At 44.1% G+C, this 15344-nt stretch overlaps 1 protein-coding gene across 5 annotated transcripts in view; it reads right to left on the bottom strand.

Moving 5' to 3' along the window:
* The window catches only part of txndc16 (thioredoxin domain containing 16), a 120772-nt gene that overhangs the window by 12157 nt on the left and 93271 nt on the right, over positions 1-15344 (bottom strand). For all 5 annotated transcript variants that reach the window (XM_078233930.1, XM_078233928.1, XM_078233931.1 and 2 more), the window contains one exon: positions 813-951. In XM_078233930.1, coding sequence (XP_078090056.1) covers positions 813-951 — 139 coding nt within the window. The remainder of the gene's footprint in view (positions 1-812; positions 952-15344) is intronic.

Below are 15344 nucleotides of genomic sequence, written 5' to 3'. Positions count from 1 at the left end.
CATCCAGACTCAAAAGGTTGGCTCTATTCTCTCTCCACAGATACTGTCAGACCTGCTGAGATTTTCCAGCATTTTCTATATTTTTATCCTTGTTCCACAACCTGTTGACCTGAAAGCAAGAATGTACCACTGAACCGAAGCAACATTTCAATTTAATGATAATTTTTAATCATAATTATATTATAAGGATATTATTAAATTAAAAGAGTGCAGAAAAAATTTACTAGGATGCTACCAGGACTTGATGGTTTGAGTTATAAGGAGAGGCTGGCTCGACTGGGACTTTTTCCTCTGGAGCGTTAAAGGCTTAGGGATGATCTTATAGAGGTCTATGAACTAATGAGGGGCTTAGATCAGCTAGATAGTCAATATCTTTTCCCAAAGGTAAGGGCATGTAAAACTAGAGGGCATAGGTTTAAGGTGAGAGGGGAGATACACAAAAGGGTCCAGAGGGGCAATTTTTTCACACAAAGGGTGGTGAGTGTCTGGTGCAAGCTGCCAGAGGTAATAGTAGGGGCGGGTACGATTTTGTCTTTTAAAAAGCATTTAGACAGTCACATGAGTAAGTTGGCTATTGAGGGATATGGGCCAAGCGTAGGCAATTGGAACTAGCTTAGTCGTTAAAAAAAAGGGCAACATGGACAAGTTGGACTGAAGGGCCTGTTTCCATGCTGCAAACCTCTGACTCTATAATCAAAAATTAATAATTCAATGTCAATATGAGTATACATTACAAACTATTTTAAGAAAGCATTAGTAATGAGAATATCAGAAGTGATGTTAATCTGTCTAAATGCCAGCAAGCTACTTACAAACTTTTCCAACATGGCACTCTTGACTGCAGATACAATGTCTTCTGTGCTCGAGCTATCAAGGTGAATACCTTCCACGTGAGATTCTTCCTTCCTAATGAACACCAGAGCTGGTAAAGCCACACCAAATTTTTGGGAGCTGAATGAAAATGCAACATTTGAAATGATGGATTAAAACAAAGAACTACTTGTTAAAACATGTAACAAATTGAAAAAATAACTTCTCCTACTTCAAAATAAAATTAAATCTTTCTGAAAGATTTCACATTCCAGTTTGCATTTAACAGCACAGAAACAGGCACATTTAATCGATACAACATTTTTTGAGAATGTATGTATTGCAGAAATTATACAATCATAAGAAACTTTACTGTAAACTATGGAACAAAAATGTGTTTTATGATACTGTTTAGACAGAATCCATAAAAACATTTTTTTGCAGAGCTTACTACGCTCCATTGGTAAATCATTGGCCAAGTTTCAGAAGAATCACATAACACTAACTTTATTTTGAATAACGTGACGTACTAATTCTTTAGAAGTGCAGGCTGGATAATAAACTGTCGAATTTGCATTTCAAGATGATATTTGCATATTTGATTTTCAAGGAGATATTTGCAGATTATAGCACACTATTCTGTGGTACTGCCATTCTGTGCCAAAGAGCAACAGCAACAGCTTCATTGCAACAAGCACTAAATTCCCTCTGTCTCCCATTCCATTCAGGCAAAGAGAAAAGAGAGTGGTGAGCTCCACCACTGCCTCCCTGCTGCAAGCTGGACTTTCCTCTGCCCAATCTTGTTGGGACTGTTGCTGGTTGCCCTTTCCCACCTGCCACATACAAGTATTAGCAGAAAAGCAGAGCTTGATTTTCCAAAAGATTTTAAGACCATCCCAACCCTGAGTCCACCTTGGATAAGATAAGAGGTCACACAAGTCCAACGGATTTATTTGAAATCACAAGCTTTCAGAGCGCTCCAAAAGCTTGTGATTTGAAATAAACCTGTTGGACTATAACCTGGTGTCGTATGACCTCTCACCTTGTCCATCCCTGTCCAACACCGGCATCTCCACCTCATAACCACTTTGGGTAAGGGAGATGTGCATGGAAAAGAGAGGCAACAGACTACCACAGAACTCAATGTATTCCATCTCTACAACACCAGTGTCAAAAAAGAACTACACATCTACATGGATGACCAGAGACTCAAGTATGATTCCAACCCAACATACTTGGGAGTGAGTCTAGATAGGATTCTGTCCTTTTGGAAACATCTGAAAAAAACAGCAGCAAAGGTAAATTCCAGAAAAAATCTAATTATTAAATTTGCTGGATCAATGTGGGGCGCTGCAATGTGGCAATGCTTTACAGTCCAACTTGTCCATGTTGCCATTGTGCTGGATTTTCAGAGTCAGGCTGACTCCAGAGGAAAAATAGCAGATGGAAACCAATTCCGAAATTCCCACCCCATTACCAGCCATATTTGGGAAAAGGATGCGAATAGCAAGCCTGCACTCCCAACCTGGGTGCCAAGTGACCTCCAGCATTTTCACAATTCATATACAATTCAGAACAGTGTTCCTCAACAGACTATGTGACAATCAAGCCTAATCCTTTACTCAATTGTTTACATGCACATGCATATTTCTAGTCAGGGCCATTGTAAAGTGAACCTTTATAGCCAATGGGTCCTCAGGCCAATGGTCACAAATCTACTACAATCTTGACTGAGATCAGACAGTTCAACAACACAAACCAGCGACTGAAACCTGGATCTTTGAGTCTGTACAGCTCAAATATGCAGTGGATAAATGTTTTAATTAGGCAGGGAGTTCTGTATTTTGTTTTACATGTACAAGAACAAAAAGCACTCAAGTTTAAAAAGGTAATTAAGTGAATCAAAGTTTATCTGTTTGGTACCCTTACTCTCCCATTGTATCAAATTTATATTTCAGCCAACAACTCAAACACTTCCGTCACCATCCTTGAGTACATCTTCACCAGCAGCACAAACCATCACAAGTGGCAGCACAGTGGCATACAGTTTGGTGTACATGTTGAACACCACTTGGAGGAAGCATTGAGGATGGCAAGAGCACAGAATGTACTCTGGGTGAGGGACTTCAATGCACATCACCAAGACGGGCTATGTAGCACCACCAAATCCTGAAGAATATTTCTACCAAACTGGATAGGTGATGAAAGAACCAAAGTAAGGGGAAAAAAGTTAATTTAACCTCATTCTCACCAATCTACATGTTGCAGATGCTTCTGTCTATGACAGTGGCTATTACACAGTCCTTGTGGAGACAAAGTTCTGTCTTCATACTGAGGACATCCTTCATCGTATTGTGTGTCACTACCATTGTGCTAGATGGGACAGATGTGGAACAGTTTAAGCCGTTTAAAACTGGACATCCATGAGGAACTGTGAACCATCAACAACTGTGGAATTATATTCAACCTCATTACCTGGCATATCCCTCACTCTACAATTATCATCAAGCTCAGGGGAGGAATCCTGGTTCAATGAGAAGTGCAGAAGGTCATGCCAGGAACAGCATCAGGCTGAAAAGAGGTACCAAACTGGCGAATCTACAACACAGCTGTACATGTCTACTAAACAGCAGAAGCAGCAGGCCATGGTAAGAGCTAAGCAATCACACAACTAATATTCCCGCTCACCACTTCCCATTCCTGAAACCACACTGCGAATGAGGGCTCTAGAGATGATCAGCGAGACTAGAGGAGCAGCTTTGACAGTTATTTTTTTTAAAATGGATTATAAATGCTCCAGCTAGAAACTTCTGCACAATCAGGACTCGCACTTTCATATCCAGAGCTCTGACACTGAATCCGATATGGATCTAAAACCGGTAAGCAGGTTCAGGAAGTGGTGAGACTGAGAGCCAGGAAGTGGGATGTTCGGTAAGAGGGAGAGTCGGGAACAGGGAGAGGCCGCAATTCAAAGAGTCAGAGAGAAGTCAGAGATCAGGCAGGCCAGGTTTGGGAAGCGGTTAGAGGTCGGGTATGGGGAGAGTTTGCAAGGAGGAGAGTTAGTGCGTGAGAGGCCGCTCCAAAATGGCGCCAATCAGGTCACGCAGAAAGTTACTTTAAAACGAATCTTGTGACACTCAATGAGATTACAGGCCCCGTTAACCTACTGCTGTTAAAGCAACAGTCCATGCCCACTTGCAGTAAGGTCTGGACAAAATTCAGGCTTGGGCTACTTTGTGCGAAGTAACAATCATGCAAATGTACAAAGCAAAGGTCATCTCCCCAAGGGGGAATCTAACCATCTCCCCATCACATTGAACGGCAATACCATCATTGAATTCTTCTCCATTGACATCCTGAGGGTCACCACTGTCCAGTGTTCAACTGTCCTCTTGCCCTTACTCACACTGTTAAGCCACATGCCCCATAATTTCCATTTATTTCAAGCTTCCTTCTGTCTATCTGCAATATTTTCCTCACAATATTCCCTACATCAATGAATGTAAGCTAAAGATGAAATTGACTGCATAGTTAAGCTCAATTCAGTGGTAATCAAGAGTATTGATATATAGTTTCAAGTGAATTGCGATTAATCATTTTCTGTACTAAAAACACAATCTGACTTAACTACAGGAACTAGGAGCCGGTGTCAGTCTTCATCCCTCAAGCCTGCTCTGCCATTCAATCAGATCAGGGTGTCCAGCCTTTTCATTGGTTGGGTGGGGTGGGGGGGGAGGGGGGGGGGGGGCGGCACCTTTCAATTTTTATTCTCACTCAGGAGCCAATGAGCAAATTTCAGAAAAATTAAAGTTTGGCATGACATGAGACATTAATTGCTCAGCAAAAAAAAGTCAAAACAATAAATCAATCATTTCAAAAAATAAGTAATAAATTATGGTGAGTACAAAAGATTGAGAGTGTGTGTCCAGCTCACTCCGAGTTTCGGGTGCTAAGTTACAGGAGAGTGGTTCAGAGTGCATGTTGATCTCACACACATTATAAGAATGGTCAGTCTTGTATTTGGATGGGCAATAACAGTAAACATTAGGTCGGTCAGGTATCTGGATTGAATGTTTTCAATAAAAGTGATTTTAGTAATCCATAGGGTTGAGTGCTCAACACCCCAGTTTTGCTAAGACAAATTGAACTGTGCAGTAACAGGTTCTTCATTGACAATCCACCTATTGTATAGTTTAGGACATTGTCCACGTGTAAACCCTTCCTCCCTCACTCTCCCACCCATAACCTTACACATTCACCATTACTCACCCATTTACTGACGCTCACTCACCCACCCATCTTCACTCACTCGCTAAATCGACAGGAGAGGGGGTGCGATGAGAGAAGAGAAACAGGAGTGGGGTCTGAGCCTTAACTCCGCCCAAACGTGGATGCACTCTAAGGGCCAAAGGATGGCTGTGGGAGCCTGGGGAATGAGGTGCAAGTTAGGGAAAAACAGATAGAAAATGCAGGAATGCAGCAAGAGCCTGGGAAAAATGGTGAGAGCCATGAGAAAGTGGGGAGAGTGTGTAGGGAAAGCAACCAGAGCCTGTGAGCAGCAAACACGGGAGAAAAACAAGCTGTGTTTGGAGAAACAGCCCCTTGCAAAAATCTTCAATTTCACTGACCGGCCTTACTGACATTTAGGTCAGTGGCTCTGGGAGCCACATAAAGGGGCTTCACAGTCCATAATGTGGCCAGTAGGTCACCATTTTGACACCCTGAATTAGATCATGGTTGATCTTCTGCTATTTTGCTGCACTATTCCCATATTCCACGATTGCTTCAACATCTGGAAATTTTGATCTCTATCTTGAATATGACTGTACTTCCACAGCCTCTGGAGTAGAGATTTCCAAGATTCACCATCCTCTGAATGAAGAAATTCTTCCTCATCTCAGTCCTAAATGGTCTTCCTCTTATTCTGAGACTGTCCCCTGGTCCTAGACCTCACCACAGCGAGGGGAAACATTCTCTGTACCTACCCTGTTTAGCCCTGTAAGAATTCTGTATGCTTCAATGAGATCACCCCTCATTCTTCTGAACTCTGGAGTGCATAGGCCCAGTCTCCTCATTGGACAATCAAATGCTACTAATAATGACTTTGATCATTATAAATACCATAAGATCTATTAATATTGTTAAAGGTTTTACGTATAGCACATAATTCCTGTAACATTCTTTTATAATGCCAGTTTCATTGGACTTTTGAATCAGACAGATGGACTGTAATCTCTTCCAACCACTCTATGCTATCTTATTCCTAAGCAATCAGTCATAAGAAAGAAAGACAAAAAGAGAAAATGCAGCCCCTGAAGGTCAGTCCCTCCATGAAACATACAAGTTGGCTTTATCCTGCTTACTCTATTTGCTGGAAAAGATACTTGGTCAATGAAACAAGCTCCAATAAAATAAACTCAATGAAATTTCTCCCTGCCCCCATCAAAACCAATTAACAAAACATGAACATTCCTGCTAGTCAGCGCAAGGACGAATGTGTTCCATAGAGAATGTAATAACATATCTTTATCCTTATCCTTTTAACATCTATATTATTCTTGGACAGATATCTAGCAGTTGTTTTTTTTAAATTCACACAGCGCTAACCACTTTTGCTGAAGTCACAGATCAACTAACTGGGGAAAAGATATTTCTAATATTTTTTGAAGCCTTTTAATCTTACAATCATTTTGTCTAGTTATGCAATCATAGTTCAAAGTTTGTAGAAACTGACTTTCATGTACATTTAACCATGTCTTTCATAATTCTACATATTTGGAGTAAGACCCTTCTCGATTTCCTTTTCTTCAACAAAAACCAGGTCAGTTCTACGAATTTTGCTCCATATTTTAAAGAGTTTTGCTTTGGATACAATTGGTAATTCAGATCAAATTGTACTCAAAATTGTGGTAGTTTTCAAAAATTAAAATTGTAATTCAAGTTTCCATTCAAGTTCATTTACATACAAAACAAAAGTGTTCCTGAACCCCGGAACAGTATTTTTCTTTAAAAACACCCTTGCTATATTAAAGAATGGTAACCTGGTACAGTTTTATTAATACAGCTGAAAATGAGTGATGCGCGATTAATTCACTCGGGAGGCTGGATCGTACCCGGGAAATAAAGGCTTTTATTAGTAACAAGAATGGAGTATACTGCTTAACAATACAATCCCAGACTAAAGGGTCACTAGGCAGTGCAGTGACCTTTATACTCCTACAGGTAGGCGGAGCCAACCGGAGTGTACCACAGAACAATACCAACAGGTAGAACACCCCAACCCTAACCCCAACAGTAACAACAGTAACATATGTACAAGTACCCATAGTGCTAACCATCTATGGTTCAGTATCCATAGTGGTAACCATCTATGGTTCACCACATTCACCCCTCCTTTAAAAACAAAGGCCGGTGGGGCAAAGAAACAGTACGAACTGTCCATATATTCACAAGTTCAGTCGTATCGGAGGGCCACACCATCTCTGCGACCTCCTCAACACTGGCGGTAGCGCCGGTTCTGGTGACCGTGATGACCCTCTCTCCAAGGCGGTGTCCAGTGACTCCTCCAGTTCCTCACGGACGGGTGGACCACGAGGTGGCGACAATTTCCTGGACTCAGGAACACCTCGAGGTGGCGACAATCTCCTGGACTCAGGCAAGCTGTACACGGGAGTAAGAGGATTAAGTGGTGGTCCCGATACTGCCCGCACCGTGTCAGGAGGGGAGATAAAGGGCAAGGGGTCCCTAACCAGGGGTGCGGGTTTCCAGGTCCCCTGCAGGTGCCAGATCTCGAATAGAGACCGTGTCCTCTCGCTCGTCAGGATATGCTACATAAGCATATTGAGGGTTGGCGTGGAGGAGATGGACCTGTTCAACCAAAGGGTCGGACTTGCGGGTCCTAACATGCCGCCGCAGGAGGACAGGTCCTGAGTTCGTCAACCAAGACGGCAGTGAGGTCCCAGAGGAAGACTTCCTAGGGAAGGTAAACATCCGCTCATGTGGGGTAGCGTTGGTTGCCGTACACAGGAGGGACCGGATTGAATGGAGCACATCAGAAAGTACCTCTTGCCAACGGGAGACTGGAAGACCCTTAGACCTCAACGCCAGTAAGACAGCCTTCCAGACTGTAGCGTTTTCTCTTTCGACCTGTCCGTTACCCCTGGGGTTGTAACTCGTAGTCCTAATGGAGGCAATCCCTTTTGAGAGCAGGTATTGCCTCAAGTCGTCACTCATAAACGACGAACCCCTATCACTGTGGATATAACTGGGGTAACCAAACAGGGTGAAAAGATCCCGCAATGCTTTGATAACCGTGGCAGCGGTCATGTCTGAACAGGGAATGGCAAAAGGGAATCGGGAGTACTCGTCAACCACGTTGAGGAAGTACACATTCCGATCTGTCGAAGGAAGGGGGCCCTTGAAATCAACACTCAGTCTTTCAAAAGGTCGAGTGGCTTTAATGAGGTGTGCCCTGTCAGGTCGGTAGAAGTGCGGCTTGCATTCAGCACATACCTGGCAGCTTCGAGTTATCGACCTGACATCCTCTACGGAGTAGGGGAGATTCCGGGCCTTTACAAAATGGAAGAGCCGAGTGATCCCGGATGGCAGAGATCATTGTGGAGGGCCTGTAGCCGGTCCTCCTGCACACTGGCACATGTTCCATGCGACAGGGGCATCTAAGGGCTCATTGAGCTTCCCCGGACGGTACATGATATCATAGTTGTAGGTGGAGAGTTCGATTCTCCACCTCAAGATTTTATCATTTTTGATCTTACCCCTTAACGTGTTGTTGAACATGAACGCCACGGACCGTTGGTCCGTGAGCAGGATGAATCGTTTTCCAGCCAAGTAATGGCGCCAATGCCGGACGGCCTCCACAATGGCCTGAGCCTCTTTTTCCACAGCGGAGTGCCGAATTTCAGGGCCTTGGAGGGTGCGAGAGAAAAAGGCGACGGACCTGCCCGCCTGGTTAAGTGTGGCGGCCAGGGCGAAATCAGATGCATCACTCTCCACCTGGAAGGGGATGGACTCATCGACAGCGTGCATCGTGGCTTTCGCGATGTCAGCTTTTATCCCTTCAAAGGCTAAGCGAGCCTCTGCTGCCAGGGGAAAAGAGATAGACTTTATGAGCGGACGGGCTTTGTCCGCATAATTGGGAACCCACTGTGCGTAATACGAAAAGAAGCCTAAGCATCTTCTCAGTGCTTTGATGCTAGTGGGTAGGGGAAGTTCAAGGAGGGGACGCATACGGTCTGGATCAGGGCCAAGGACCCCGTTTTCCACCACGTATCCGAGAATTGCTAGGCGGTGCTTGCCGAATACACACTTCTCCCTGTTATAGGTCAGATTCAGGCGAGATGCAGTGCGTAAAAACTTTAGGAGGTTGGCATCGTGGTCCTGCTGGTCATGGCCGCAGATAGTGACGTTGTCCAGGTACGGGAAGGTAGCCCGTAGCCCGTTTTGGTCCACCATTCGGTCCATTGCACACTGGAAGACCGAGACCCCATTCGTGACGCCAAAGGGGATCCTTAAGAAGTGGTAGAGACGACCATCCGCCTCAAAGGCCGTATATTTTCGGTCCTCTGGGCGAATGGGGAGCTGGTGATAGGCTGACTTCAAGTCGATGGTGGAGAACACCCGGTACTGTGCAATCTGGTTGACCATGTCAGATATGCGCGGGAGAGGGTACGCGTCCAGCTGCGTGTACCTATTAATGGTCTGACTATAGTCTATGACCATCCGGGGCTTGTCTCCAGTTTTAACCACCACGACTTGTGCTCTCCATGGGCTAGTGCTCGGTTGAATGATCCCTTCCCGGAGGAGCCGCTGAACCTCAGATCGAATAAAGATCCGATCCTCAGCGCTGTAACGCCTGCTCTTAGTTGCGATGGGCTTGCAGCCTGGCACGAGATTCTCAAATAAAGATGGCGGGGTGATTCTGAGTGTCGAGAGACTGCACGTGGAGCGCGCTGGGCAATTTGGAGGCTGCTGTTCTCCCACTGAAAGTGGAGGGAGTGGCCCATCGTACTGCAGAGTCACACTCCTCAGGTGGACCATAAAGTCTAGTCCCAGGAGTATCGGAGCGCAAAGGTGCGGTAACACGAGGAGCCTGAAGTTCTCATAAACTGTGCCCCGCACCGTTAGATTTACCACGCAGCGCCCAAGAACGGTAACAGATCGGGACCTCGACGCCATAGAAATTGTCTGTCTGACAGTCTGTACTCGGAGACCGCACCGCTTCATGGTGTCAGGATGAATGAAACTCTCCGTGCTCCCGCTGTCAAACAGACAATGTATCAGGCGTCCGTTTACCTTTATGTCCATCATGGACTTGTCGAGTCTGTGAGGCTTGGCCTGGTCCAGGATGATTGACGCCACTTGAGTGCAACTGCAGGCAGCTGAGATGGTCGATGATGATGACCCCTGCTGGTCGTTTGCGGTCGGTGTCGACCAAAATGGCTGCGCCCATGGATCGCACGTGGTCGATGGCGTTGAAAGTGGCGGCACTCGCAGGTCGCACGTGTCTTGCGTCGTCGTCCTCAGGAATGGCGGCGCTCGTGAATCGCACGTGGTAGAAGATCTCGACGAAGCCGGAGACAAGGAGACAGATCCTGGAGAGTCACACGCCGCACTGCTTGGCTTCAAAGGTGGTTTAGTTCGGCACACTTTAGCATAGTACCCTTTCTTCCCACACGCGGAGCAAAATACTGTTCTGGCCGGACATCGCTGACGAGGGTGCTTTGCCAATCCACAGAAATAGCACCGCGGGCCACCTGGAGCTTCCGCCGCCGTCAGGTCCGAGGTTGAAAGCACGATCGCGCAGTTCCTAGGAGCCGCTGGGTAGAGTTGAGTCGGTGGCTGTACTTGCCACGATGTTCCCACGTGGTCGGTGGGGTAAGTTTCAAGACTTCTGGAGGCCGTTTCCATCGCATCAGCCAATTCCACCGTCTTAGCTAGGTCTAGGTTACCTTGCTCTAGCAGCCGCAGGCGAATATAGGATGAGCCGATTCCCGCCACGAACGCATCTCGGATCAAATCGTTAATATACTGGGTCGCCGACACTGGCTTGCAATTGCAGGCTCTGGCTAGCTGCTGAAGTTTGCGCAGGTACTGTGCCGTCGTTTCGCCGGGCTGCCGCCGTCGAGTGGCTAGTAGGTGCCGAGCATGAATCTCGTTTGGCGGTTTGTTGTACAGTTTCTTAAGTAGTTCGATGGCCCCTTTGTAGTCTTGGGCATCGCGGATTGTTGTATACAGTGTCGCTTACCCTTGCGTGGAGGACCCGCAATCTATCGGCGTCGTTTTGAATGGCTGTTGAGGCGTCGATATAATCTTGGAAACACTTCAACCAATGGTCGAAAGTGTTCGACGCTCCAGCTGCACGCGGATCTAAGGTAAGCCGATCGGGTTTTAACATTTGCTCCATGGTTTTTTTTTCAACCAAAAATTGTTACTACTGAAATTGATGCGCAATTAATTCACTCGGGAGGCTGGATCGTACCCGGGAAATAAAGGCTTTTATTAGTAACAAGAATGGAGTATACTGCTTAACAATACAATCCCAGACTAAAGGGTCACTAGGCAGTGCAGTGACCTTTATACTCCTACAGGTAGGCGGAGCCAACCGGAGTGTACCACAGAACAATACCAACAGGTAGAACACCCCAACAGTAACAACAGTAACATATGTACAAGTACCCATAGTGCTAACCATCTATGGTTCAGTACCCATAGTGGTAACCATCTATGGTTCACCACAATGAGATCATCACAAAAAATTAGTAGTCTGAATGAGCGTCTAGTTCAGCATCTGTAAGAAGCCTGATTTTAGTAACTGAAAAGGACTTTGAAAGCTATACAGAATCAGTTACAAGTTTCATTGGTGTATAGTAATCAGTTTCTTGCATCAAAATGAAAACTGAATTTTAAGAGCTTGCGCAAAGTTTGCAGAAACGTGCCACAATAATTTATTTGATGGCGGTGTGGCCAGTTTTGTGGATGGGGCACAATGATTTTTGAATCAGTGCAAAACATTGCAGAAACTTGATTTGTACTTGAAGTACTGTAACTTTTTTGTGCTGCTTTGATTGATTTTGGATGAATTGCATTGGAAATATCAGCACAACCCAGTGGAAACTCTACACCCTCAAGTCACAGGATCATCCCTGCCTTGCATCTTTGAAATGGTTTGAAGGTAGGGTGCCCAAAACCTCACATGGTTTTAAATGTGACCTTATCAATGACAGGTACTGAGTTCAAATGATTTATTTTATCAAATACACCACAGGCATGTTCAACCTCATTAACAGATTCATACTGGCTGAGTGTTTAATCTAGCAATCACATTCAATTTTTTCTCCTTTTCATTGATTGCCAATGAATGCCCATCCATTAGGTGCCAAGTTTTCTGTTCTAATATGCAATATTCATTTTTAAACATCTTGTTACATCATTTGGAACCAACAGATTTCCATATTTATCCTTAAAAGAAGCCAGAATAACAGAGACTCAGAATAGATCACTGAGAAAGGTGATTCAGACACAGGTTTTGCCTCCACATCTAAGTCAATTCCCAATGTAGGTTGGTAATTGAAAATTAGTTCCATGAGCCCTAATCTTCAAAAGCCTCATAGAGCTTTATCAAATAACTTGTCAAATCCAGGTGAAGTATAGGGACTGAACACTCCTGATTTAATAATTTTGTTATATCCACAAATACTCTCAGTAAAAAGTGAGACTTTATTATGGTTTCTTAAACCATGTTAACTATTTATAACAAGTCTGCTATTTATATAAACATTGATAACACCCTGTATAATGTCATCTAACAATTTTCACAACACCTTTGTTATTAACTGAACCGTAACTTGCAGATTCAGCTTTAAAGTTTTGAACACAATAATAAATCCACTATCTGCCAGTCCTTATGCAAATCTAGTGAAAAGAAATATTGTAGTAAAGTAGACCTGGTACCCTGCTGCTTTCGCCATGGCAACACCTCAGCTAATCAGAGTTGATTTGCCAACCAATCAGCACTCCTCTTCTCCTTCTAGTACAAATTGTTATGATGAGCACAAGAGAAAATGCTTCAGCAACATGTTTCCCCTTTCAGCAATATTCAGGTTCTGTACTGCTAAACAACCATTCATTATGGTTACAGGACCATCTTTGAATGCCAAACAGTTTAGATTATGAGATAGCCAGTAATCACCCTATCCAAGGCCTCTAACTAAAAAGAGGAGCTGAAAGCTGTGAAATCCATCATCTCATTGCAGATGATCTAAAAGAACACATCACAGAAAATCTCTCTTCATTAGCTAATAAGCTTTAATGAGATTTTTTTTCAGATGAAAGATATAAAGTCTTGGGTGACAGATACAAGGAATTCAACCCACAGCATAAACAAAGCCTACAAAAACACTGTTACTTGGCACCAGTTAATACTGATATAAATATTGAAATCATAAATCCTAAAAGTTCAGTGTTAAAAACTGTGTTTCATCAAAAATCATGGTCACAGAAGGTTAAATAGGAAGTCTATACACACACACACTAAATCTTTTAATAGCAAATGCATACATAGATATAGATCTAACCGAAGACTGTGCAAGAACTGAGCCATGAAAGGCAAGAGGTGTGGCTGCAAGTTAGACTTAAAATATAATATTTGACAAGTTCTTAAAATGCAAAGATATAGGTAAAAAAAGCAAGAGTTTTAGAGAGGAATTTCAAAAGGACCTATAATAGTCGAGGGCCTGCAAAAAATGGTGTGGCAAAGCGATATGGGCAAGTACAAAAAGCCAAAGGATCAGAGGATCTGGCCGGGGAGATGGAGCTGAGGAAGACTGCAAACACATCATGGGACACATATGAATGGGGTTTACAATCACAAGGATAAAGATGTTAAACTTAATTCTTTGGGGGTAAGTGAAGGAAGTTTGTAGGCCAGCTAAAATGGAAAAATTGGCAAGTAGAAGAAGGCAAAACACGTGTGACAGAGTTTTGGACAAATTGTGAAGTTATGCAGGGTGGGAATGCCAGAACATAACACGTGGGATGAGTTGTGTCTGGCGATGACAAATACAACTATGAAGATTTCTGCAGTAATGGAGGTAGGGGTAAAGGTGGGAAATATTGTGGAGTCACTGAAGTCAGACTAATGTCAATAATACTCCTGAAAGAAAAGTCTAAGTATCAAACAGGCATAAGATACAAGGTAGTATTCTCTTAAGGGCTTTACCATAAAACTATAATCAAAGTTCATTGTATTGTGAATATCTCCACATTCTCGACAAATTAGTTTGCAACTGAAGATTATAATTTCATTTTCCTTCAGATTCTGCCTTTCTTTCCTAACAGTGAAACTACTTTACGGATAATTTATACATGTGCTCCAAACCACACTTGCAAAATCAATGAGTTATTTCTGAACTGGTCGAAAGATTTTACAGAGACAGGAGGAAAGAGTGCATAATTTATGTAGTGTGAACATGGGCCAATTTTAACTTTTATCATTAGGCCTGAATTTTCAATCCTGGGTTGTTAGCACAGAAACAGGATATTTCCCGACAACCCAACCTGGGAAAGGAGTCCCAGAAAGTCATATTTTCATTCCGGGGAGGCGACAGGCTCAATCAGAGGCCCCTGGAATGAGTGCTGAGGTTGCTCGGTGCAGAGGTGGGTTGGGCAGAAGGCCTGCCTCTGTGTCCTGGCACTTTGTTGAAGTTATTGATTTTTTTAAATAAAAAGATGCTCTCCAGTACTCACCCCACCCATTCACACTCCCCATGTTCCATCCATGCCAACCCATGCCACCCTATGCCCCACTACCTATCCCATGACCTGCATACACCCAATGCCAACCCTTGTCCATTTATCCTCACCCATAGCTCCTCATACTTACCAGCCACTCTCTACCTCTAGATGATGGGATAGCTACAAGATGAAGGCATGTAGAATCGCCGTTACCAATGCACCCCTCCCTGATGGGCTCAACGCATTCTATGCCTGTTTTGAGCAAGAGGTCAGAGGGAGCATGCTTTCTGCCCCGGAAGCCTTGGCCGAACAGGTATCTGAGGTCACCATCACAGACGTCAGATCAGCCTTCTCAAAAGTCACAGAAAACAACTGGCCTGGATGGGGTAAGCACAGTAAGAAGTCTCACAACACCAGGTTAAAATCCAACAGGTTTCTACAAAGTTCCTACAAAGATGCAAGAAAACCTGTTGGACTTTAACCTGGTGTTGTGAGACTTCTTACTGTATTTACCCCAGTCCAACACCGGCATCTCCACATCCTGGATGGGATACCCAGATCCTGCGCGGACCAGCTGGCAGGAGTTTTCGCAGACATCTTTAACCTCTCCTTACATCGATCTAAGGTTCCTATCTGCTTCAAGAAGATGACCATCATCACTGTACCAAAGAAAAGCCAGGCAGCATGCCTTAATGATTATTGCCTTGTGGCTCTGACATTCATCATTATGAAGTGCTTCGAAAGGTTAGTCATGGCACGAATCATGGCACCAATTCCAGCCT

This window comes from Mustelus asterias, chromosome 18 (assembly GCF_964213995.1).
Source record: "Mustelus asterias chromosome 18, sMusAst1.hap1.1, whole genome shotgun sequence".
Taxonomy (NCBI): Eukaryota; Metazoa; Chordata; class Chondrichthyes; order Carcharhiniformes; family Triakidae; genus Mustelus; species Mustelus asterias.
This window is presented reverse-complemented; position numbering and strand designations above follow the sequence as displayed.